Genomic DNA, 26,959 nt, shown 5'->3' on the forward strand with positions numbered 1-26,959 from the left:
TTGTGCCAGCTCTGGCACAGGGGGCAGACCCACAGCGTGGCTGCAGCGCTGGCACAAAAGGCAGCGTAAGGAGGTTGTTAACACTTATTTTCCACCCTTTTGAGCAAGGCAGAATCCATCTGCTGGGAGTAATTAATCAAAGCTGCCATTCCCATTGCTCTGGTCTAGGCAGCACCATCCTGAAACAGACAGACACTGCAGAACTTCTCAGAGCTAACAACAGAAATGGTTGGAGCTGAAGCAGCAGCTTCCAAGGACACTGTTCAGAGGGTACCAGAAAGAAGTAAGGCATGTTTAAAGCTGTGGTAAGATGAAAAATGAGATTTTGAGTTTATAAACAAAGACTTAGACAACTTCTGGAAAAACAGAAAGACTTGTTTGAAGACAGGTCTTCCCTATGGAGGGGTTTGAAGACAATCTACATTTCAAGAGAAGAGGTTCTTGCACAAAACTCTGGGAGATAATGGGCAAACACTACTTGCTGGGCTGTGTTTTCTATAGAGCTTTTTCTTCCTGTAGACACTGACTCACTGAAATACATACTTCATTTTCAGTCTCCTTTTACTAACTCTTTTACCAGATACTTCATGAAGAAATAAAATCAGTGACAATTGCATCGTGACTTAACCACCCCCATAATTTCTCAAAAGTCAGTTTCTCAGATGATTAAAAAAAAAAAACACATAAAAAAGAAAGAGAAAGAGAAAAATAAAGAAGTTCCTATGGTCTGTTAGGAGCCAGAAAACATAAGTTCAGCTTTGTCAGGAAATCCCATCAGGGCTTTCCAGAGAGCAGCATGGGATCACATTTTCAAAAGGACTTAAAAGGTTTAGGAGAATGTCTCACTGTTAGAAGTGATTTAGATTAATGAGCTTAAGCATTGTTGAATGCACTGCTTCATGCTCTGTCTTGTCCAGCCCAGAGAGGGGTGGGGTTCTTCCACAGCTCCTGACAGATCCAGGTGCAGGGGCTGAAATCCAGGAACCCTGTTTCTACAGCTTCTGGATGGAGGTGACAGGCCCCGAGCCAAAAGAGCAGAGGGGACAGGAACCTTTCCCAGTCAGCACAAAGCATTGGTGGAGCAGGACTGTTCTCCCAGGCCGGGCTGGGAACTAGAGCAGCTCCCCTTCTGCTGCTCATGGCTCAGCTACGAAGCAGAGCTTCAGGGAAACTGCACCTTCTGAGGCTGCAAACCCCTTCACCAGGGGCCATCTGTCACAGGTCACCAGATCCCCAGCCCCAGACACTCTCAAAGGCACATGCAGGTGCCTTGACAGTGGCACGCAGCCTCCCTGTGCCACATCCCTCTCTCCTGCTCCAGTCTGTGATTTGTTTCTTGTTCTAATGAGTGAGAAGGTTTTTTAGGAGAGAGAGAGGCAAGGCACATGAAATACTTATGAAAGGAATTTAAGTGTTTTATTCCAGTTGCACTTTTACAACAGAAAAAATATTTTTAAAAATGCGCAGCTACCATGGTATGCTTGACCTAAATTCTTCAGTGCTGTTCCTTCATTTTGTGAGACTAGAAATAAGTCCTAAATGTGTAAAATTCTGAACATGAAAATTGGTGAACCTATTCATGAGCTGCAGCGTTTGCTTTAAATTAAGTTGACAGATTTTCTGGTGCTTTGGTTTTTATTGACAATAAGTTACCATTCTGTGTCATGTAAGAATTTGTGAACTTTCATATGGAAGGGTAGGGCAGGTAGGAGTGCAATTTTGGCCTAATAGTTATATTAGGTAGATGTTTCTGCTAAACTATTTTGCATTAAAGGAGCTTTTAATTTAAGATACCTATTAAACCATTTAAAAAATGTAAATCAGTGATTGGATGCCCTCCAGCTCTCAGTAGCTAGATAAATACAATAAATTTGGTCTAAACAAATTCCAACCTCCTAATAAATACCCTGTATTCAACTAAAAATCAGGTTTCAAACTGGAGTGAATACAACTCATGTAAATTGGTTGCTTTTTCAGCATATCTGAAAAAGATGTAGAAAACCCAAGCCAAGCCATTTAGCACACTTACGTGGCCCACAAGCAGATTTTAGCAATCAGTTCTACCTGCTCAAACTCTTTGTTGGATCAGGACCTCACTTTTTACCCATCCAAAGCTCCATTTCAGTTAAGAGAAATGTCTGAATTATGGGCCAAGAAAGAAATTAATATGGACCCTGACTTCTGGCCAGATGTTGGTACCACATAATTTCTTTGCCATTGCAATTCTAATCTGCTGTGCTATCTGCTGTTTGAAGCTCACCTCACTACAAGTTTCCTAGGAAACAAATTTAGGCTCACATGTGCATTAATAAGAATGATACCTCAGGTAAGTTTGGTTTCAGATGATGGAGTAGCTCTCCCCCTCAGTGTGCTTACATTCACCAAACCTGACACTGAAAATGGTCCAGAGCTCAGGGGAAAGACTGAAAGGTCTGTGCTGCACCTTCTTTGTTCACTGCACATTTTTGTCTTTGTTCAGAAAGGCAGGTGAACTTTATTGTTTCTGAAAGTATGTTTTCTTTTTCCTGAGCTTTAAGTGGATGCCAGTTATGACAAAACCTGTCAGGATTGCTGCTGTGCCAGAAACCAGGTAGGCAATTCCCAGGAATGGGTTACTTCCTCCGCTCCACACCACGGTTGAAAGAATCACATGCTTCCTCCCCTTGAAGCTGGTAACAGGGAAATCTGAGAGAAGGATGTTAAGATTTCACTAACAAAGTGTACATTATTTCCAGGAGAAGAGAAAGTAGTGGTTAAATGCTCAAAAAGCTTTCCAAGGCATAAAGAGTTTTGAGGTCTGCCTTTGCTGCCAAAACCCCTTTAACTGACTGGTGATGTCTCTGCTATTCTGGATCCAAAAACCCAGCTGGTTTTTCGGTGGTGGTAAGCAGCTGGTGGTAAGAAAGCCAGTGATTTTAGATACAGTCTTCATGTGCACATGGAAATACTTTCTTTCTTTAAACATTGTAAATTTCAGATCCATAATTTATAGAACTGCTACTGCATTAATTTGCTATGAAAGCTCAGTTGAAAATGGGCCTTTTGGGAAGCTTATCGTGACACTCCACATAGCTTCTGTGAGGATAAGTGCTCACCTCTACCCAATATGTTGTACCCAGAATGTTATATGAGTTTACCTTTCATCTCTCCCATGGAAGCTTTCAGAATAGAACCATGACACAACATTTAAAACCACAGCTCTTTCAGCTGAGAAAGAAGAGAAATTTATGGTCATGTTGACATAACTCCTGCTGACAAAAGGAGTGCTTTAGTCAGCAGAGTTCCCACTGCTGGGTGTGAGGGGCAGTGGCACCAGCACAAAAGCTCCTGTCAGTCAGGCCATGGCCCAAATCCGTCAGAGGGCTCTGCTGACACAGGGGTGTTCTGTGCAGGTTCTTTGTCAGCTGACCATACAAGTCCTATTCACTTCCACCTGACTGTAACTCTCTAACAGTCCTAGGCAATCTGAAAGGATACTGTAGGAAATACGGAAGGTGTAATTCCCTGCTGGCAGGCCCTCCGCAAACTGCTGTATCCGCCTGACACGACGGTAGAGATTCCTGAACGTAGCGAAGGCCGACACTCGCATCCAGATAATGAAGTCATCGTTCACATAACCATTGTTCCTCTCATCATCCTCATCTAACAGATACACTGGTTTCTGCCAGTAAGGAGGTCTTGCTGTCCCTGGTGACAAAGAGACAAAGCAGGAAAGACACTGTCAGTAAAAACAATGGTTGCTGAAATTCTGGGCCTCACACGACCAAAGCAGAATATGAGGTATAGAAGAGACACAAGACACTGTCCAAAATGATTATGGCAGATAACAGCATCTCCAAGCATGCCTACTCACCTCAAACACAAATTAATGGTTTAACAGTACCCAGGGGCTGCTACACATTAGACCCTCCAAGCACAAGAAAAACAACGTGACTTGCACAAATGAATATACTGTTTATTCTGGACTCTTGCCTCTTCAGCAAGCAACATGTTCTCTGTAACAAAGAGCTTGCCTTCATTTTTATACATTAATATACTCCTGTACAACCAGAAAGGCACCTTTTTGCAGTCTAATGGCACAGCCTATGACATTTAGAATCTGTCCCATGAAAACTACTTAGATAATTAACTCTTGCATATTGCATCCAGCACAGCACTGCCCTGATCCAGAACGGGCAGCTTTTAGCCCCACTTCAATAGGTATCACCATAACCAGGAAACAGCCCTAGGAAACAGGTCTGAAAGAACTAGTGACAAAGGCAGCCTCTTGTGTCTCACAGCTGCCCAAGAATCTGCAAAGGCATGAAGGAAAGATGGGAGGTGCAATTCTCCTTCACAGATGTTGTCAACAGGAAAAAAAAAATGCAACTGCATCCTTGCTTTCTCTGGACAGAAAAAGCATTACAAGAAATGATATAGAAGGATGTTGATGTGGGCTAACTTCAGTCTTCCAAAATCATCTTCTCTCAATTTCTACGGTCACTGATTAAAAAATTAAAAAGGTGATATTTTGGCTAAATGTGACTTCTGCTCTCAGTCACCCTCTAAAGCTGCTTCTTCAACCTGCTTTGGAAGGTATTTCTCCCAAAGGTGATTTTTCTCAGAGTGGGGGACACATGAAGGGGAAGATAGGGAAGCCATTGAAAAATAAGTAACACCAGCAGAACCATTCTTACCTGCAAATGCAGAGGAGAGATTGTATGATTCAGGATTGCGAAATTTCACATTTTTATCTGTCCACCAACTGTTTCCAGTCTTCAGCAGTGGCACTTGAATCACAGATGAGTTACGATTGTAGAAAAGGTCAATAGTATCTGCAGGGAAAACAATAAGCAACATCTGTGAGCAGAAGACAGTCAGTCAAATTGGCAGCATGACTAACAAAAAAATGGTACATTGAAGCATCTTTCAAGTGGATAGGAAACAAAACATCCTGGGAAAAGTTTCATCATATGTATGGAGCACTGCACATTTCATGAGAAGAATTAAGGTACCAGTCTTAGAACTTCTGAAGTTTCAAAGACTGAACATTTCCTACAATCCCTGTGTACATTGCACACGTTCCGCATGTCCGTCAGCTCCTGTGGGACTAACTTCTTTGCAGATCACTTTTTGAGCTCTCTAACTAGTTACAGAAGTTACTGTCCTAGTTAGTTTTCCCTAGAATTTCTTTGACAGATGTCCTAAAACTTTGCTACACATGATGTCTTTTCAGGGACTAGGGTAGAGGTAAAAGCACAATCAAGGGAATCCAGTCCTTTGGAGAAAGTTTTGCTTTAATTTTATGCCAATTAGAGCTTGCCTACCAACTTCGACACAAACACTTTCTTCAATCAATAACCATTTAGTTAAAATTGTGCTTAACCATGTCATTCAGTTTCAGTGGGTGAAGAGCACTTGCTTTTATCCATTATATTTTCCTACACAGATTAGTTTAACAGAAACATGATAGGTCTCATTAACATCTCTGTAAACCCCATGGCAGCCAATGGGATAATGGGCAGGGATAATCAGATGATACAGATGGGGAGGGGTTGCCTTTTAGGAGATGTGAAAAGCACAACTCAGCTGCATGAGCATCAATGAAAACATACTTTTTTTTCCCCCTCCTGCTACAAAACCTGTGCTCACACAGCTCCTTAAAGCTCAGACACACTCTTCTGGGCAAGTGATCATTCTGTGGCCCACGACATCCCCATCTATTTGTCACCATTCATTCACAGGAGTTGCAATGCTCTGAGCTCTGCCTGCTTAGTTGTTTGTCTTGACTCTCCCTCACATGCTCCAGAACAGAGTGGGCTGCCCACAGCTGGGCTCTGCTGGCCTAGGTCTGGGGAGAACCCAGTAAATCACACTTCCAGGTGGGTGCACAGGTACATGAAAATCAAATGGATCTAGAAGTTACTGAACACAACTGGCCTTCACAAGTACCCTGGTGTGGGTGGCTCAGCTGCTTGGAAAGAGCTGCTGCCTTCCCAAAACCTGCTGCATGGAACAGGTTAAAAACAGGATGGGAGCAGGGAGCAGCAGATTGGAAGACAAAAAAGATGAGGTAGGGGAGAAAAGTCTCTACAGGTTTTTTTGTTGCTTTTCCTTCCAAAGATACATTCTGAAATCTCCCAAGTGTACTCATAAGCAGATTATGGCCACTAGATTACTACAAAGATCAAATCCAGGATCAAATTAAGACTATGTATGCTTCCAGCATTCTAAGAAAAAAATGAAACCACATAGATCCAAAGGTCCAAAACAATGTGGAAAACATGGAGAATCCCTCCCTCTAAGCACATGATTGTGGGAAGGCAGAATCTGGGCTCTCCCATCACTGTACAAGAATGTACTTTTAAGCAAGAAGTACACTAAATCCCTTGTATCCTCATTCCTTATTTCAAGAGGGCCTAAATTCCTCACTCCTGCTGTACACTCATGTGGAAGGGGGCCTTAGAAAATGAAAAATCTCCCTCAGCTTCCAAACTAGGGCCAAGTTACCAAACAGTAGGAAGCAGAGCCCCACATTCACTAGAGTAGCACCACCAAACAAAGCCTTTTGTGGGAGAAAGAGACCTTGCAATACCAGGACTCCCTGGCCTGGGGCAAGGGAACAGTTTCAAGAGGGAATCAGTGAGGTGGGAGAGGAAGGTGCCCACGTACCATTGAACATGCTGTTGGCAATGGCCCCGCACGGCGCCATGGGGGTCCCATTTCTGTAGGTGCTGAAGGGCGCGCAGTAGCTCCTCTGGATCTGCATTCAAGGTCACACAACAGTCAGGCATAGACCCAGGGTTTGGTTTTAATTTGCTGGTGTCCTCCCATGCCTTCTTCTGAAAAATTAAGTCTCCAGGAGCTTTTGGTCACATTAGAGACATCCAAATGAATGGGTCTGTAGTTCAGGAACACCTTCCATATCTAGGTATGGAAACTTAAGGTCTTCACCAAATTCTGCTGCTGACTTGCAAGCTCTAGACTACAAAAACAGGTTTGGGGATCTGCTATTGTAAAATGGCTACAACTGAAAATGTTCCAGTAAAGCCTTGGCTTATGCTAGAACATCTTATTTTTCCTTCTTTTTAATTCTGACCTGGGCTGCATTACTGCTGGAGGTATAGTCGGCCACATTACTGCAGTTCAACGTGGGCAAATCTTAATGTACAAAGATACAGAAAAACAAAAGTCCACCTCATCTTTATCACATCTTTTCTATCCCAGTTTATAAGAAACTATAAATCTTCAGGTTTAAACACAGAAACATTTTCAAGTAACTCCAATGAGCTGTGTATCTGATTGGCACAAAAGCCAAAAGCAGCTGCATATGGATGCAAACAAACAAGCTGACAAGACACCTGGAGAGTTATAAGAAACACTTTATAGAAATGAGGAACATGTCTGGAGAGTTATAAGAGGCATTTTATAGAAACAACAGATTATCATGGCACAACCATCATAGGTACTGAAAGGACATGTGGACTGTGCGTATATTGAGAAATGCTACTTCTAAGCCACAGAAAATATGCTTTAGATTTGTAAGTAAAAAAACCTGAATGCCGTGATTACGTTCTCCAGTTTCCTTCTGCAGGTCTGCTGCAGGTGATGCTGTCTACCTCCCTTTTTAGACCTCTAAACTGCATACTTTGAAAGCTACGTGATCAATTATTTCAGAACAAACCTTTTCCTGCTCCTTGTCCGCTACCAAAGCCAGATGGCAAAATGAAAGACTTGGAATAACTTAATTCCCTAGCCCTATAATAAAAACACAGTTTAAAACACTTCTGGCTAAGAAGATTGACAACACAAGAAGAAAAAGCTTTCTGTGTATTTATTTGAAAAAGACAATTATTTTTAATCAGCACTGCAAGGTGCAGGTTTGAGAACTGCAACACTGGACTGACATCTTTTATTTATCCCCCTCAACCTTCCTCTCTTACTAACTTATTAGACATAATGGCCCTAGCAAGCATAAAAGCTGGGACCAAACACTGAAAATCTGTACTTTATTATTCCCTAGAGCCACCTAAACACACTTATGGTTCTGCCTAGTTAGCTCTCCATATGGTCAAAGGCACACCTGCTGGAACTGCTGCTGATCTCACAACGTAAAAAGAAAACTTACATTTACATTTCGGCCCAACAGTTGTGCGTCACTTCTTGATATCACATATCGACGGTGGTTTTGATAGAAGTTTTGCAGACCATAGTACATAAAAACGTCACCCTAGAATTCATGGATAAATCCCTTCAATAAGGAGAGTTCATGAAGGCAATGAGAAATCCTATTACTTGCTAAAAAAGAGGGAAAGGGAGTACTGAACTCGTATTAAAATGTTGGTAACTCCACCCTAAGCAATTCAGCAGAAACGGGCTAGAATCTAATCTTTACTCTAACTGTAAGTTTTTATGTTTTGGCACAAAATTAAACATAATTTAAATCACCAAACAAAACCTAAAATAAAAATGCCTGATAATTATTTTACTCAAGATGGCATGGCTGGCCATGAACTTGCAAAGACTGTGAATCATTTTGTAGAGACAGACACCCATTTTCCATAAAAGAAGGTGCACAAAACCCTTAACATTAAAAGAAGAATGCTAGGCAGGCAAATCAAGCATGAAAGGTAATTATGCAACTATAAAAAACCCATTACTCAGTTAAATTAACTTCTCATCTCAAACATCACTGTAATCTGAAGAATTATGAAGTATTTTAACAGCCTCCTCCATACTGAAGAATCCTAAAGTGACTTTAAATTGCACTGTGATTTTAAGGGATCATTTATTCAGTACTACGTATAAGATCTCTTTGGCAGAACATGAAGCATTTTAACAGTCTCAAAAACATGACCTGGTCGTTTAAGACAGGAAATGAAGGATACTTTTTCCAAAAGAAACTTCAGAATCACATTCTAGACTTGAATTATTTCAAGGACCTTGGGGATTAGCAGCACAACCCTTGTAAAAATGACTACAGGGGTTTACTTATGTAAAGTGGTCAGAGCTTCACATTTCCTTCTCACTTGAGAGCTTAGCAGGGCAGCAACAACCAACCCCAGGCCAAGGGCAAGGCTTTGCCACTGACTCAGAGAGAGACACAGAGAGAAGTCACCTCCACAATCAAACACCATTCCCTCCACCCCCATGTTCTCCTTGGACATCTCCCAACCAGGAAGCCTGGTCTTGGTTATAGACACCAAAATGAAACAACAAAAGCAAAAGTGTAAAATTTTGAGCATTACATGTTTTGAAACATACAAAGCAAATTTAATCAGGAGCTCTACAGAACAGAATTAGTGTCTTTTATCATTCAGGGATATAAGTAACAGGTGGTACTAAACAACTTAAGTTGGTTTCTTGCACTCACTTACCAATATATCTTCCTTTAGTGTGAAATTAACAGAACAGTGGCATTCCTTATTCCAATTAGAGGAATTTTCACGGAGCTTTGAACAATCTGAGCATTTATCTGAATAATCTATCTGTCAGAGAAGTGAACAAGCAAATACAGTGTAATAAGGGACATGCTCATAGGAAAAGTGTTTTAGCTCCAAGTTTAGTGTTTTAGCTCCAAGACTTCTCAGAGCAGTTCTCTTCTAAGTGACTCTGGACTGCCAAAAGCATTGTTGAAAATGAAGAGGCAGAGAGTCAAGACTTGGCCTCAGTGAACAACCACAACATTTATCCCTAGTTTAAAGCTGGTTTAGAGCCTTTCAATGACTGTTGCAGAACTTGCACATCTGCTCCTTGGTAAAGGAGTGCTGGGTGAAGAACACTCCTGCACCTTGGACTGGCTGACCAAGCAATGTTTGACAAATCCCCACATGCATCATGGCCCACCCCTGCTGAACAGCCCGGGTGTAGTGCTGAGTGTTGGCTCCTAACAAGAATCTATTCACAACACCACAGGTCTGAATAACCTTGTCTGCAGGAGGGATTTAAACATTAGGGCTCCCTGTATTTCAAGATTTTGCCCCAGCAAATATGTATGTTCTTCTAGTGGCAAACACTCTCAGAGGGATTTGCTTATTTCCATTCAAAACACTAGAAAATAATGACAACATTTTGGTATTACCAGCCAGTGGCAGTAATTATCACCCATATTTCAGATATTACCACCCAGGTAATCACCCAGTGCTCTGATTTTATTGATGACCGACTGCCTCTGAAGATTTTCACAGCAATCACCAGCTGCTGGACACATGTCCAAGGCACGAAGCCATTGCTATCACCTTTATTCAGAAGCAAAAACTCAATGCCCTTTCCCTCCAAACCTAGCCTGGTTTCCTCTTTACAGAATAGCAAAGAACAGCACCCCCAAACCAACCTGGATTTCTCTGACGCTGTTTGCAGACAGGACAAGGCAGACTCCCACAGTGAGGCAGAATGCCCCTATCAGAAAGAAGCTGGAGAGCACAGATGCAATGGTGAGCTGGGGCTTCCAAGCTGGCAGCCTCTGCTGTTTGAATGCACTGTTATCCGGACATCTGGAAGGAGGTGCTGCTCCTTCTTGGGGAGGAAAACTTGTCTTGCCTTTCATTTTCTTCTTGGTGAGAGAAAGGAATAATATCCTTGTGCTGGATAGTGTTTCAGCTGAGATACTGTCTTTATTGTTGGAGACTATTGTTTGTTCTAGCCTGCATTATGGTGAGGAATTACTTATTAACTAGATCTCTCTCTTCCTTGCTTTCTGTATTTGTGCCTGGATCTCCATGATCAGCTTGTACCAATCAAATGATTGTGTACTTTGATCAGGGTGTCCAGTTCATTCCTCCTTGAAAAGCTTAGATGTATTTTTCCTTCCCCACAACTCAGTAGGATTTGTTATGTCTTACTCATTTCCAGGGATACTGTCAGCTATACTGGAATTTCTGTGTAATATCAGATGCATTGTTTCCTCTCCCTTCACTTCCATAGCTGCCCAGCTAACAGGCATGGCATACAATGAAAGGAGTTCTACTCCAGTTGCGCTGGATTCCACTGGGGAGGACTGCAGGTGCTCAGACAGCACTGGACAGAAAACATTGCTTTGGAAGACTGAATCAAATTTCTTAACCTGTTACATTCATTGCTATTGACTGAGATGCGATTAAAGGTTGTAAAAAAGGTTGTGTGCTCTTCATCACAGAAGGACAACTCATTTTTAAAATACGCAGTTTGGATCAATGGCTTTCCAAGATACTGATGATTTCCTCGTTTCCATTCATCTTGTTCTTTGAAAAAGAATCCATCCATTCCCTACTATCCACAATGACAAAAGAATCACCCAGAGATCACCCCCTTTTAAATTAAATGCACAAACATAAGAATACTTTTTGCACTCTTCAACAGTTTAACCAAAATAAAGTCTCAGTATAATATACAGATAATTTATCATGTAAAAGCAAAAAACAGCATTTGGCCAGCTCTAGAACAGATAGGTGAAAAATACCTTCTTGACCTATTACTGAAATTCCCACAACTTTTTCAAAGACCCCCAAGGGCAAGAACTAGATTATCACTCTCATGAGAGAAACACATGTCTCATTTGGGACAGCACAGGGAGGGAACAGAAAATTGAGTTGTGAAAAGACTTTCAGACCCATGTTTGCTCATCTTCAAAGTCTTACTAGTGACATATAGTGGTGACATATAGTAGTAAATCTAGCAGGTGAAAGCAGTGTAACTCTAATTTCAGTGTGACATTGTTCCTGAAATAAAAATAATACTAGAACTACAAACAAAGCTTCTGAGTTTTTATTAAAAGAGAACTCAGAAAAAGTTGCAATGTGCATTCTGTATTGAGAGACCTCTGAAAAGTCAAAATTCAGTTGCAGACATGATAATAGTAAAATGCAGCTGCAAATTACTTCCTTGTTGATAAACTCATTAAAAGAGTCCCAGCTTCACAGATCCATCTCTGCACAGCTTTATAATACTCTTCTCCAGTAGGTCAATTGTTTCTCTCTTTATCTGAAGAAAACAAAAATCAAAGAAAGAATAAAAAGTTATGATAATGACACCATTATTTATTTACTTAGGCACCTTACTATAGGACTAGAAATTAAAGAAGAGTTTCCTATACAAGGTCCTCTAGAATGTTTCCATTTTTTAAAACCCCCAGAATTTGCCCTGCAGTCCTGAAGTCCCGTTTAGCATGGCTACAGAAAGGTTGTCATTGGCAAAGAGTTGATAAAGCAGCCACAGCCCATCCTGGGCTACAGAATCCCCACAGGACTTTCCAGAGTAACCATTGGCATAAAGTAGATCAAGGGCAGTACAACAGGCACAGCCCTGTCTGTGTCTGAGACACCTGAATGAAAATGAGCATGAAGGTCAGGTCTGCCTGTGCTGCATACAAAGTACTTTGGTTTATGACACTGATATGGCTGTAGCTTATGCCTTATCTAAAGATAAAACAAATGTATTACAGAGTAAATATTGACTACATATTTCAGAGGGAACACAAGATTCTTTATCATCATGGTTAGTCCAGAGTTTCCTTATAGCTCCCTCTTACCACTTACAAATAACTTGTTTGCAGGTTTTCTCTCAGGATTATATCCTTCTGTGCCTCCACTTTGCAGAGGAATAAATGATGTAAGAAAGCCTGGCCAGCCTCAGTTTCACACTGGATGTGCTACATGAAGGTGAAAACAGTTGTCTTTCTATCACAAGTCCATTTCTCACAAACCTTTTTATTTTCATGAAGTCTGAAACTTAAACTTTTCATATTTTCAAATTTACGGAAGGCTTGGTGTGTGTACTGTTTGCAGACAACACAATATTGGGCTTTGTTGAAAAAAACTTGACTTGAATCTTACAAACAAGTACTTTGAGGAGCTGAGACAGCTCTGTATTGCCATCAAGCTCTGTACAAAAAGCTTTCAAAGCAGGAAGCTTATCTTTTGGTCAGATCAGAAAGTGATCCATTTTTATTTAGACCTTTATGCTTTACTACAACTCCAGTGTGCCAAGACAAAGTCTGATAAACCCATTCACTCTTCCTCTGGTTTCTTTGGGAGCTTTCTTTTCATCTCCTTCTCTCTCCATTGGTTGGGATGAATGAAGTGGGAGACAGAAACAGAGAATGAAAATACCCAACAGCATTAACTAATGAGATGCTGAGGCAGCTGACAGAGCAGTGGATCAGGGCACCATCCATTGTGTGGATATGATGGGATACAGAACTGTTATGTGGGAAGATCCACCCATTTTTTAAATTCATATATTTATCAGAATATACCACTGTGTACATAATTCTCCACTGAACATCAGGTGACTACAAAAACAGCAAGGACAATGGACATGTGCTTCCAGCTGTTCTTGCTTTCTGGTGTAAATACAATGAAATGTATCAATGTTGCACCTTAAGTATGCAAAGAAACTATTGACAACTGGGGTTTGCTCTGAAAATAGGCCAGTATGCTGAGTTTCTAATTTTAAGTGTACAATTTTGCCTCCATAACTAACAGGGATGAAAGAACTTAATACATCAAACAGGCAATTCCCTAAATTGTCATTGGCACTGTATTTCCTCTCTCTGAGAAAACTTACAACTATTCATAGCATGTATTTGACATTTTTTATACAATTAGAAAAGCTGGCTAAGACTGTATTCCATATCTGAAGCTCACAAGTTGCTAGAGCATCCCATTGGTTTATATGTAGTGTTAAGATGCTTTATCACCAAAACATTATTTGGGTATCTTTCGCTGTTGACATTCCATATACATAACTTTTGGGAATCTGCCTGATGTCTGCAGTGGGATAAATACCTACAAGATATTCCACTTACAACGCTCAAGATGTCAAAACCCTTCCTCTATGATGTGTTACTTGAGTCAAGAGCACTTTGAAGACCTTTCTGTAATTACATATTCACTATTCTGCAATCACACATCAATATCTATTGCTTATCCTAACACAATATATGACAGTGTAATGTTCTTACTTACCTGGGTTTAACTTGAACTAAGCTTTAACTTTTTACGCTAAGATAGCCTTAGGATTTTGCCTTAATAAAATAGACTTGGAGTCACAATTTTTGGCCTGTATTCCTAGACAGACACACAGAACTGCTATGATGCTGCCTACAGTGAGCTGAAAGGATTAGTTCAGGTTTGCAGTAGCCCAAACTTAAATATTAGCAACATAATCTTAATTTTTTTGAGGCGGATCACCTATGGTCTACTTTATGGATATTGACTTCAGATGACTTAAAGAATCCATCCCACTCCCATCAGCACCTTTTGTACTGCCTGTGACTTTGTACTATACTGTCTGTGATTTCATGTTTTCTGTTCTTTAAAAAAGTTACAGATGAGGGCAAGCACCATACAAAAAAAGCCTTATGTATTTACCACAAGAGGGAGCCTCCTTGCCTCCAAAAAAGCAAAGGCAGGGGGTTTTTTTGCTACTTCATTTCTGCAATGTATATTTTTTTGTTTTGTGTATGCAGCACATTCAAATACTTAGACAAGTACATAGATGGATTAATGACTGATAATTTGTTTCAACTGTGAAACAGCTTAATGTCTATATGCAAAAAATAGTCCTTTTCCCTGGAGATTCCATGTATGGGCCTGCTCTAAAGGTACAAAACCTAAAGGCACTGTGCTGGAAATTGGGAGCTTTTTAACAAGCCCTAATGGAGGAATCTTCCCCTTCATCTGGCTAAAAATAGGTGATGCCCCACAACACACTGTAAACATTGCTTGTCAGCAATAAATATGAAAGCTGGACTACAGAACTGAAAAGAATTGGGAATTATCTTAGAAGAATTGTACAAATGATGGATGGCTCTAAATTGTTTGCACCCTACCTCTTGTCAAAAAAACAAAAAAGAAAAAAAACAGAAGAAAGAAAAGAAAAAACAAGGGAACTGTCTTTAGATTTACTCACATCATGCTATCTTAGGTGGAGAAATGTAGATTTTGTCCATAGTTTTGTATAGTTTTTGAGGAAACTTTTTACAGAATCACGGAATATGCTGAGTTGGAAGGAACCCACAAGGATCAAGTCCAACTCCTGGCCCTGCATAGAACACCCCAAGAGTCACACTCTGTGCCTGAGAGCATTGTCCAAACGCTTCTTGAGCTCTGTCAGGCTTGGTGCTGTGACCACTTCCCTGGGGAGCCTGTTCCAGTGCTCAACCACCCTCTGGGGGAAGAACCTGTTTCTAATATCCAACCTAAACCTCCCCTGACTCAGCTTCAGGCCATTCCCTTGGGTCCTGTCACTGGGCACTGCAGAGAAGAGATCAGTGTCTGCCCCTCCTCTTCCCCTCATGAGGAATCTGTAACTGCAATGGGTCTCCCCTCAGTCTCCTCTTCTTCAGGCTGAACAGACCAAGCGACCTCAGTTGCTTCTCATACGACTTCTTCTCCAGACCCTTCACCATCTTCATTACCCTCCTCTGGCAGGTCTCTAATAGCTTTATATCCTTCTTATATTGTGGCACCCCAAACTGCCCCCAGCACTCGAGGTGAGGCCGCCCCAGTGCAGAGCAGAGCAGGACAATCCCCTCCCCTGCCTGGCTGGTGATGCTGTGCCTGATGCCCCCCAGGACAGGGTTGTCCCTCCTGGCTGCCAGGGCACTGCTGACTCAGGTTCAACTTTCTCTAGACCAGGACCCCCAGGTCCCTTTTCATGGCACTGCTTTTCAGCCTCTCATCCCCCAGTCTGTCACTACATCCAGGCCTGCCCCATCCCAGGTGCAGAATCTGGCACTTTCTTTTGTTAAATTTCACACAGTTGTTGATGCCCATCTCATCTGTTGAGGTCTAGGACTCTTTACAAAGTCCTCCTACTGAGGGAACTTCCTGGGGACAGGTAGAACATCCATCAAGCATAAACGGGAAACTCACAGCACAACCACAGAAGTCACAGCTGTGACTTGCAACCATAAAGGAAAAATTCTTTTTCAGGAGATAATTTTGAGACCTGGGAGTACAGACTTGTCAGTCAATGTTGACTTCTTTGTGTTTCTATACCACTGAAGATGGCTTTACAGAAAAAAACTTTACTGATCAAGACCTGAGAACTAGAAACAAAAGTAATGAATACACAGAATATAATATATACAGGTGCTTATACAATACCTCAGGGATATCCATCATTCTCCTTAGTTTCTGATCTCTCCAGTTCCAATCCAGAATCATGTATTTTGTGGAGTTCAAGCACAGGCCATCTAAAAAGGCAACACAAATTCCAGTACCAGGATAATATGACATGTGCTCCTCAAAATGATTTTTGGCTTTTACATCTTTTGCTGTCTGTTTCCAAGGAAACTAATCTTTGAACACTTAAGTACTACATTTGCTGGTTGGAAAACTAATGCACTGACACTGCAAACTCCCTTAGCCACATAATCCCATGCCTTTTTGGAAGATAAACACAAAAGCAGAACAACTACTGTTGCCAGACTTGTCCAGAGCTTAACATCCTGCCAGAAAGTAATTCCTCAAGCTTCCTCTTGATGAAACCACAGGAGTTGAATTTCTGCAGCTGATGTCACTGGTAAGTTACAAGCACCCTAACCTGAAAATTGATGTTAACAGGGACAGGCAGTGTTCAGCAACTTACAGGAGACTGGGTGCTATGTGAATATGAGTCAGGTCAGTGGTGCTGCTGAAGAAGTCCTTTATCCTTCAAATAAATGGTGGTGAAAACAAAAGTCCTTTCTGAACTTGCTTTTCAGCCATTCTCCTATTTTTTCCCTGGTCTTCTACATGATGCCCACCATTTTTTGGCATCAGTTTTGATTCCTCTCCCTTCTCTAAGTGACCTGGCACTGCAACACTAAACTGTCAAAAAAGAACTAGAGCTTGGGCTAAAATGACACACACCTTGTGTCCATGCCATAAGCTGCCTCCACCTAACAGAGAATTGGAATGGCTTAGGTTGGAAGGGACCTTAAAGATCATACAGTTCCAAACTTCCTGCTATGGGCAGAGACACCTTCCACTACACCAGGTCGCTCCAAGCCCCATCCAACCTGGCCTTTAACACTTTCAGGGATGGGGCATTCACAACTTTTCTGGGCAACCTGTTCCAGTGCCTCATCACCCTCATGGCAATGTGCTGATGTGCTGAGCACTGACAATTTAATGTTGGTGGAAGCAACAAAATTATGTTACTCCTGTACCCTTTTGGAAGGAACAGTAGAGTCCCAATCTACAGCCAGTCCCTGACCAAGAGACCACAGTCAGAGCAAGACAGTGTCTTGCATAAGAGGAATGGAAAGAATTGCCTTATCATGTCATTTTGTTGTTTCTTTTTCTTTGTGTACATACTGTCTACTGAGTAAGTAAAAATACTCAGAATTTGGGAAAATGAGATTTCTATAGAATAATTAATTATATTACAGGCAAATGAGAAATAAGATCAAATCAGCAAGCAGATCTTTCATCCAGCCCTCACAAAGTTTACACTGAGCTCAGAGTGACATATGATACAGTGACTTCTGTCACTACTTCCTTTTGATCCACTTGCAGTGTTTGGTTTCCTGGAGCTTTAAATCTCACACTATGGTTTTGCAATCACTTTCAAGTCAGCATAAATCAGTATCCCTGCCAAAAGAGGAAGTCCCCCACCTCTGCCTGCTCATTACCTGATTTTGTGTGCACACTGGTTTTGTTTTAATTGGGGTCATTTCACTGAGCTGCCAAACAGACTTTGGCTTGCCCAAGGAGAAGGAAGGGGGGCATAAGCAAGCACTGACTGGCAGGTTAGAGGAAGCATTACTCTGCCTTTCTCTGCTAATACTGGCTTCTGTCAGCTAAAAGTGATCATAAAACCAAGTACTAGAACCTTGACCTTGTTTTGATTGACATAGCAGGAGTGGAGAAACAGAACTGTATAGTTTTGTACCCAAATCTACATATTGATGTCAACCTAAAAAAACCAGTTGAAGTTTCACTTCTCATGAGACTAAATATAAGATACCTAGGGAGGAAACCCTTCTTGTTCTCCTACCTTGCTCCACTAGTGCCTTTACTCTCCCAGGAGTTCCAACCCCAATGTGGAACACACCTTTCTCCAACATATTCATTTGTTCCTTTATCTAATTTGAAGAGAGAAAGAAAAACCACAGTAAATGCACAGTTGTTTTAAAATTTCTTCTCAAAGAGCTGGAAACAAATTCAAGATATCACTGTATTTCTTTCTAGAACACCATCAAGTAACAAATGATATTTGTCCTTCAAACTGTCAGATGATTATATCTGGAAGAAAGTTTAAGAAATATAACAAGCCAGCTGGGCATCACACTTCTCTAGAAGTTCAATCTTTTTTAACTTTGAAAACCTGCTATTGCACCAACTATTTTTGGAGGTGAGAACAGTAAGATTCCTTCAGCATTTAAACAAATTCTCTGGAAAACTGACAAACTTGAATTAACACTGAAGTCCTTCAAGATGAAGATACTGGAAAAAGGTGAAATAAAGTATATGACATGTGTGTGTTTGACAGCATTTACGTCAAAGGTCAAGTGTCCACTTATTACTCCCAACATCCCCATAATTTGTGCTTTTAACAGGTATGGATACTGGGGATCCAGGCATTTGCTTCCACAGACCTACGTGTGTGAGCCTTCAGGCATTTGAATGAGCACTTCATGGGAGTGTGGAAAATTCAAACTCAGCATATGCACAAGCATCTACATTCTGCACAGGTTGCACCAGAGCTACTGGAAATGGTGCTTGGGGAAATTCCTCCCTCTGCAGCAATGGGTTACCAAAAGAAGCACTACCTAAAGGAAGGAACTTCATATGAACACTGTATGAAAGGCACTACTGCCAAAGGATTTAAAAAGAAAATGGTATCACACTGTTTAGCTGTTTACTTGCTCTATTAAAATTCCCTACCTTTATGTGCTTTGCAAACAACTTGAGGACTTTGCAATCTCCTTTAAAGGCTGTCATTGACCTAGCAATAAAAAAAAAATGAACAATGAAATGTAAGAATCAGGGCTGGGCTTAAGACCACACATGAGGAAAGAAAAAGTAACCAGCATTTCTCGATATGTTTGAGGCACACACAGTCCCCCAGTGAACACTGGTTGTACTCTGAACACTATGTACATTCTTCTTTGCTATCTATCAACAAAGCCCAACAACTGGACAGACACAAGGGAAGACATCAGTAGGGGGCAATATTGTTTAGATAGCTTTTCAGATAATATTTAATATTATGGCCTGTGCTTTCACAGCTAGCTTAGTTCAAAACTGGTTAATCACCAAATCCTAATTAAAAAATAATTCAGTTACTGAGATAGAGGCATGAATGAAAAGGAGTGTATGTGCACAAAAGGAAGGATCAATGGACCAATCTACACTTTACAATCTTCCTGCAGTGTGGCTGCTGGGAAAACCTAAGCTGCCATTGTCTGTACTGCAGAGATTGTCCAAATTCCAGTTAACCAAAACTCATTTGTTAGAAATGCTGACTTGTTTTTCTGACACTCCATTTTGACACACAGTAACAACTCTATGTTCCATATTCATCAAACAGGAGATGAACATACTCAGTATTTTCTGAATATTATTTAAGACAGCTTGCTCTGCATGCATCTTGCAGTGCACAGAATTTTTAATTTGCAAAGCTAAAGGTTTGTATAGATCTAAACCACCTAAGTCTCAGGTGCTAGTCTCTGCATGCACAGCTGGCACTTATCTGCCTTATCTATGCTTATATCTGTGTCATGCAATCAAACTTCCCAACTCTCCATCTCATTTTGTACTGACAGATAATCACAGGAAGTAGGGTCAAGACACAGAAGACAACCATCTGTGAGGTATACATTAATTCATCAAAGCCATCAGAACTTCCAGCGTGAGAAGGGCCAGGATAGAGAAGGGGAAAAAATAGGGACAGGGCACACTGGAAATTGTCATCTCTGCTCAGCAGTTTTGCCAGCCTGAGCCAGCTGAGAACACTGACACAGATCTGGAGGCACTCAGGCCAGACACAGCTTGACAGCCGAGGCCCTGAAATGCCATATCCTCGTTGCCTTTGGTGCAAAGCCATGATTTCTAGTGGTGGATCACGATGCTTTATGGGCTTACTCTGTTCCCAAGGATAACATGTTCCATGTTTCCCCCAAACCCGTTACACTTCATTTTTGGTTTTTAACAAAAGTAACACTTCCCAGGCAACTGAAGCACTGAGCATTACTTCAGTCCAAAACTGAACACCACACTCCCAGAGTTTAAAGACGGCAGGGATATTGCATCAGTTTGAGTCAGTGAATTTGCTGGCTAGCAGAGGACAGTGTCCCAGTTTTGCCTTTTTGCCTGTGGTTCCAAGACAAAACTCCTGACCAGCTGCCAACCTCAACACAACATTTGCTATTGACATACTTGATGAGTTCCAAGGAGCGAAGGGCAGAGCTGCAGAGAACCAGCATCACCACCGACTTCTTCTCCTTGTGGTTTCTGCGGAGCTTCGCCCACTTCGGACAGACTGCAATGGAAAAGCCTTTGTACACACACACAGAAAGTACTACATGCCACAAGTTTAAATTGCTAGAGTACATGATGAATGGTAGCCAGCAGCAAGAACACACATGCTGACTCCTATGAGGTCTGGAACTTTGGCAACACTTCTGCATTTAGTCATGGCTGAGAAACTGGAAAATGTAATGCCCAAAATAAATAAAATACAGAAATATCACATAACTGAACAAACTAGACAAGCATTAATAATCAACAGTTTTTAAGGTGATGAGCCCATTGTCTTCATTCGCCACATATGGCAATTTGTATCAGAGAAAATCAACTGCAAAGAAACATTTACCAGACCAGAAGTTCTATATAAATATATAAGAGAATAAAAATTCTCTTGGTTCATGTCAGCAGACAGCTGCAGGACTTTTATTGTAAGATAATACATACACCTACTTATGAAGCCACAATAAATTACTGACAAATAATCCCTAGCAATTAAAAGAAAGCCTAGAACATTTTTGATACAAAAAAAAAGTTATAGAGTAAAAAAGTGCCAGAAAAACAAGACCTTTCATAAAAAAAATTTAAAAGCCTTAAAGTGATTAATATTTTATAATAAACAATATTTGGAGCTGCATCTAAAAAAATGCAATAATATTGTCTTAATAATATTTTTCATACAACTTTCATCTCATCCAGCCCAACATTTTGACTCACTTTCCTTCAGGTATGAAGAAAAACTGTGGCTGAGATCATTGGCTGGCAAAAAACAGGAATCTGAAAACATAACGGAAAAAATATTTTTGTTGACGTATTTTAACAGCAAAGGGAGAATATATGTTTGCAGCACAACCACTAGTTATATTGATGAAATCCCAACTTCATAAAATCCATCATCAATAAATTACCATTTCTGAAACAAAAATTAACGTAGAAGAAACTTTATATGGGTTAAATCAATGAAGGTAACATCTCTGAATTGCAATTCCATTCTTTTCTCCCAGCCTGAAACCTTGAACACAGGGCTGCTATACAGGTGTGATCACATGCTTTAAAAAAAGTTTTCATATGTCTTTGCCACAAGGAATCAAGCCTCAGCCAAAAGCCTTACACTGCTAGACTGTTCCTCCAATGTACCTATGATGAAATATGTTTGTATATCCCCCAAATAATTCATAATGTGTAAATGCAAAATCTACCAATAATCTACTTGCCAGTAAGTTTGCTTTCTGGCCTTTCATACTGTGGTAACCTACCCAACAATATTGACCCTAATGGCAACACCTACACTCATTTCCATGCCTTTCTCTTCCTCCATTTCCTGCTGACTTCCCTTTCCCTGGTCACTGTGTCAACTAGGAAGTCTTTTAAAAGCACCCTGTGGCAGACATGCCATTTAACTTCATATAATGGCAATGAAGATCCAAACAGGTTCTTTGGAATGTCCTTTCTCATGTCTATACAGAAAGTCAAAGTTCTTAAAAAGGTGATTAAAATTTGATGGTCTGAAAACTTGCCATTGCTGTTAAGGGCTCTTTGCCTGATGGAACAATATGGTTCAGCAGAGCATTAACAATTCTGTCCTTAAAGTCTTATATATTTGTCAGCATCTTGCATGAAGCACAGCCCCTCAGGGTGTCCATGGATGTTTGCTGATACGTTTTCTAAACAAAGGAGTTTTCTTCAAAGACATTATTCATGTTCACACAGATGGTTCACTGTGCTAATGCTGAGAGCATCAATCCATGATCTTCATAGGGACAGACACTGTGGCAACCTTGGTTTGTAGCTAATGCCTGGCTGAAGTCCTGTCTGTGCACTTCGTTGAGCACAGCTGCTCTCCATTACTGTATCTTTCATTTAGTGGGTGTTGTCTTGCTAAAAACTTTTATTCTGCACTGATTCCTATTAAATCCTGAGACTGACATTTACTGGGACTTGAGCTTCAAAGGAAATGAATATGTACAACTGAAGGATCAGCAGCTGATTTACTTTACAAATCATGTTTAAAAGATGTGCGTGATGCTGGTAGGGAAGGGCAGGGGCTGATCTTCTTAATACATGACCTCATTAATGAGTGACCATTCAAGAGGTGGTTTCTGAAGGACACAGCTTCAGTCACTGTGATGCCTTGAGAGGCCACCTAAAAACAGAGACTAGACAAGGATAAGGGAATAAAGGTAGGTATTTATTTGAAGGGCCTTCACAGGTGCACCCTGGGGAGCCAGAGGCTACTCTCAAGACAGACCCCAAGGTGGATGACAGGTCCCGAGTTCTTCACACTTTTATAGGTTTGGTTCATTTGCATATCAGGGTTAATTCTCCCATTAAAGCTTCAGTTAATGATGTGGTTTCCCCAAGCTTGCTCCCCCTTTAGAGGCTTTGGTCTACACATTTTGGGCCTAGGACGGTCTGAGTGTCCTTGAAGAGCAGGCCTACAGAAGCTTTGTTATGTCTACCTAGCATTAGAGAGCAGAAGTTAACAGGTTAGAAGGAACTGCAGAGATACACTCTAGGCAGAACAGGATTTGAAAAATATGAAAGTTAAAACCTAAGGCATCAACTGACTCCTCACCAACAGTCCAGCAACACCGCAGTATTTCCAACAGTTTTAAATGGAAGTCTCAGCAAGGGGAGCACACAGCTCCAGACTGCAGCAAGAGACCATGCTGACTCTCTGACCAACCCTGACCTGCTGCACTTTGTCAGTGAACAGGAGCACACAACTCCAAAGTAGTTGCTTGCTATTTATTCAGTGCTTTGACATGAATGACTTGACAGCTGTACAAGTTCATAAACTCCTTGGCACTTTAAGCATTCAACTCCTAGCAAAAAAATTAAGGAAAAATATCTCCATCCAACACATATGGAAATGGGTCACTTCAGTAGCCCAAAGGGCTCTTTAAATAAGAAAGAAACCAAAGCAATTTATTATTTCCTAGAAACCTTATGCGCCAAAAAATACTTAACACAAGCTTTTCAAAAAAGCTATATGTGGGACTTCTCCAGGTTTTCTTGATTCAGTAACAAAGCTGAACCTGCCCCACAGAAATAAAGAAGGGTCCACCTAGAATCATGGGGGTTAAGGAAGGGCACATTTACCTAGAGAGATGGGCTTATGCATTAAAAAAGAAAAAGCAGTGCTGGACTAGAAGGCTTCCACATTGGGCACAGGCCACTGACAGTTCAAGAAGTCCCAAAGGTGAGTGCAGGTTGGTTATCATGAGTACTACCAACAAATAATGGACAGTGTCTCTGCACAGAGGCATAGGAGGTAGAGAAGTTCAACGTTGCCATCATCTCCAGTGCAACCACCAAGTGACAGAAGCTAAGTCTGCTCTGTCCTGCTTTTTACCTTTTCTATCTGGCTTTTTAACTAGAGGCAGGATACAGGGAACGAAGAGGGTCCTCATGGTTAGAACTTGGTCACGTCATACACGGACCAAAATGACCACCTCAATTCAAGCCACTCCCTGAAAAACTATTGCATTCAACATCTCATATCCATATGAGAATGAAGCCTCATTATTTCTTTGTCTAGTTCTGTCAGCCCCTTATTATGCATCTGGATTGACTCAGATAATCCCAGGAACAAAATACATCTCTCATAGCATCTTGGGAGCTACTATTAGGAATCATAAAGTTTCTATCAGAAAAGTGAGCTCTAGAAATTAATACTTTACAATAAAAAGAGATATTTAAACAATGTTTCAATTCCGTAACTCCAAGAAACCTCACATTTATTCCAAAGAAACTAACATTTCAACTTAAAGAGCAAATTAAAATACAGTAAAATATAAGAAAATATTTTCATTAAAAAGTACAACTCAAGACCTGTCCCAAAAATCTTCTTTCTTCTGCAGAAAAAGAAGTCAACAGTATAATGAAAAAAGCATTATTTATACACTGAATATAGGATAAGTTACCTGACAGCTTTAATTCCTCTATTTCAATCACGGAACGATTTTCACCAAAATGTTGAGTAAGCAGATTTTGTAGATCTGCAGGGACACCAGGTTTTGGAGCAGATTTTTGCAGAACATCAGAAATCTTCTTCTAAAAAATCCAAGTAAAATGGGTTCAGTATGGTATTTCTATATAGCTCTTTGACTAGACAACAACACTGTAAATAAATGTTCTTCCATATCTTTATACAGTTATATTAGTTTAATTATGGCTTAATTGGAAAAACACCTTACAGTAGGACAAGATTCCCTTTGTCTTTTAGAGGGAATGCAGACTTCAGATGCAAGTTGAGATACTTTGACAAGATGGTCTGTGAGCCTGAACATGAAAAATCTTGTCCACTCACCTGAAATGCTGCTGTAACAAAAACATAACTGAAAGCTGTTTTTTTGTTTTGCTATTGCTATCCTCTGGTATCAGTTTGAAAATTTAGTCTTTTTTTCATATTTTTAGTTTATTATTCTTAAGGCGTAACAATAGGAATCAAGTGATATGATTTGGTTATATTTTGATTCAAACAGGGTAACTATCTATGTATATTTGGAAGGGAAGATGGTTAGCTATACTCACAGAATGCCATGCCAGGGTGATGAAAATAAGTTAAAGCAACAAAACCACAGGTCAAGCAGCAAGAGTTCACAGCTGCTTTGTTCTCCCATACCGTATAATTTTTAAAACAAACTACTAATTTTTAGAGGCTGAACTTGAGTTCATAATGATTGTGTTTTACACCTTATTGATGTAATATGTAACAAGTTACCAAGTAACAGGTTACCAAGTAACAGGTCTGAATTCTCACTGAAGGGAAAGGGTTGCTGTATTTTTTCCCATAATTAAATGGAACATGTGGGTAGAATAGCCCAAGGTTCCCATTATCTGAATGATCTGCCAGCATTTAAGAAAGCAGCAAATTTGCAAGGATAGAGGCAGTCTGGAGAGAATGACAAGAATGTGATGCCTCTCTTGTTCTCGCTGAGATGTGTTCAGTTTTTGAAAGGCCAGCTGAAGGTTTCTCAGCTGTGTAAGCTAAATCAAACTTGTTATCAAGGGGACACATGGCAGCGTAAGTCTAGAAGTGAAAACAAGAAGGGTGTGGTTTAGGATGGAGCAATAGGGTCAGTATTTTTGAGGCAAAGTGGGATTTCACAGAGATGAGGTGGGTCTGCAGGCATTTTTAATAGCTTTGGAGGTACCTTCAGTTTGGCAGGCTAAGGTCCAGGACAGCAAAGATCAATGGAAATTTTGAAGAGAGGTATGGCAGGAATTTTAATGTCGGGGACAGACCTTCTTCCATCCATTCTTTCCCTCACTCCATCTCAGCACCCACTCCCTCCTCTCTTCCATTCCCCACCACTCTGTCTCTCTCTCTTGCCCAATATACCCCAAATACTCCTGTAGCAGCAGCATAAGGGGCAGAATGCTGAACAGGGAAAAGCCATCTGGGGGCTGCCAAAATAGCAAAGGCAAAGCAGGCACTGCCTCTGCCAGCCATTGCCACTTTGGCACTGCCTGTTTCACCCCTGCTAAAAGCCATCTGTGGGTTTGCAAGACCCTAGCTGAACCTTTGACAGTGTAAGGAGATGAAGTGTTTATGCCTTCCTCTCAGTCTAGCTTTGGCCTGGTGCAAAGCCCTCTGCAGTCCCTGGAAGACTTTGCAGAGGACGTCTGGCTGTTCCACAGGTTTCTGCAGGGCTTGAATCTGTAGCATTCCTTCCCAAGATTTCCCTTCACTTACCACTATTGTATTTTTCTGCCAAGTGCCTTCCCCACGCATGACCAGCAGCTGTGGGCAGCACAACCAGCCACTGTGTGAGGCCCACAACCAGACCTCTCCATTGTTCTTCCCAACCACAAACGCCTTTCTCCCCAGCCCTGCCTCACAAGCTGCCTCTCAAGTGACCCACATTTGGGAACCTCTCATTTAGGAGACAGCAAGATAGAATTATCAGGCTCATTTTACTTGGTAATTCAGCATAAGACAGTGTTCCACAGGACCACTATATCATTCATTGGGCTACTTGGCTCCTTCAGAAAAATTATGGGTCTCTGGAGGAGAGAAGACTGATAAAACAAGAAATTCTTTAAGAGCAAGAGCAAGGACACCTGAGCAAACTCTCTTCCTTCAAGGAGAGCTGTGGGGAAATGTTTCTCATGCAGGAAGTTTTATTATTTTACTACCAATTCATTCCAGATGCTTAAAAGCAAAAGGGCTTTCCCCCCTTTTTCTTACTTTTGGAGACAACACTTTGTTTGGAAGCCACAGATCAACCTAATAAATGTTTACTAATGGGGTTTTTTTGATAGGCTGTTTATGTCAGCTTAGTGGCCCACTGAAAGCAAAGGTGTAACTGAGCAGCTGCTTTTTGCCTGAGAAGGGGATTTCTTGTTAGGTTGGTTTGCCAGCCTCTGCCATGGGATACCCTTGCTCTGGCTCCAGTGGAGTAACTACTGTACTTACTCTGCCAGAGCCACATTGAAAGCAAAATCCCACTCTTCCCACTTCCCATTCCTTAGATGAATAAGAGGGCTAACATAACATAAAAAGGCCACCCCTCAACCTTGTGAGAGAGCCAACTATT

At 41.0% G+C, this 26,959-nt stretch overlaps 2 protein-coding genes across 8 annotated transcripts in view; both read right to left on the reverse strand.

Moving 5' to 3' along the window:
* Positions 1 to 1,419: 1,419 nt before the first annotated feature.
* Positions 1,420 to 10,613, reverse strand: LOC138119657 (cell cycle control protein 50C-like). The gene is made up of 7 exons (XM_069031758.1): positions 10,313 to 10,613; positions 9,357 to 9,467; positions 8,108 to 8,209; positions 6,652 to 6,742; positions 4,677 to 4,814; positions 3,478 to 3,687; positions 1,420 to 2,685 (listed from the first exon to the last, which is right to left on the reverse strand). Exons 1-7 carry the CDS (start codon positions 10,523 to 10,525, stop codon positions 2,495 to 2,497), a joined length of 1,056 nt encoding a protein of 351 aa, XP_068887859.1. The 5' UTR covers positions 10,526 to 10,613; the 3' UTR covers positions 1,420 to 2,494.
* Positions 10,614 to 11,706: 1,093 nt separating this feature from the next.
* CMSS1 (cms1 ribosomal small subunit homolog) overlaps positions 11,707 to 26,959 on the reverse strand; it is a 225,670-nt gene continuing 210,417 nt past the window's right edge. For 6 of the 7 annotated variants that reach the window (XM_069021426.1, XM_069021448.1, XM_069021462.1 and 3 more), the window contains 7 exons: positions 24,341 to 24,470; positions 21,132 to 21,191; positions 20,328 to 20,430; positions 18,834 to 18,894; positions 17,944 to 18,031; positions 16,068 to 16,156; positions 11,707 to 11,937 (listed from right to left, as the gene is read on the reverse strand). In XM_069021426.1, the coding sequence (XP_068877527.1) occupies positions 11,854 to 11,937; positions 16,068 to 16,156; positions 17,944 to 18,031; positions 18,834 to 18,894; positions 20,328 to 20,430; positions 21,132 to 21,191; positions 24,341 to 24,470 (615 nt within the window). In that variant the 3' untranslated portion in view covers positions 11,707 to 11,853. The remainder of the gene's footprint in view (positions 11,938 to 16,067; positions 16,157 to 17,943; positions 18,032 to 18,833; positions 18,895 to 20,327; positions 20,431 to 21,131; positions 21,192 to 24,340; positions 24,471 to 26,959) is intronic. The other variant, XM_069021455.1, reaches the window with a different exon arrangement.

Source organism: Aphelocoma coerulescens, chromosome 1 (assembly GCF_041296385.1).
Source record: "Aphelocoma coerulescens isolate FSJ_1873_10779 chromosome 1, UR_Acoe_1.0, whole genome shotgun sequence".
Taxonomy (NCBI): Eukaryota; Metazoa; Chordata; class Aves; order Passeriformes; family Corvidae; genus Aphelocoma; species Aphelocoma coerulescens.

Bases quoted from the DNA above. Each gene is read 5' to 3' on its own strand.
- LOC138119657 (XM_069031758.1), bottom strand. From the start codon at position 10,525: ATGAAAGGCAAGACAAGTTTTCCTCCCCAAGAAGGAGCAGCACCTCCT. The intron at 9,468-10,312 runs GTTGGTTTGGGG...CTTCTCTGACAG, and splicing joins ACAGCGTCAGAGAAATCCAG to ATAGATTATTCAGATAAATG. The intron at 2,686-3,477 runs GTATCCTTTCAG...TCCTTCTCTCAG, and splicing joins CACCTTCCGTATTTCCTACA to ATTTCCCTGTTACCAGCTTC.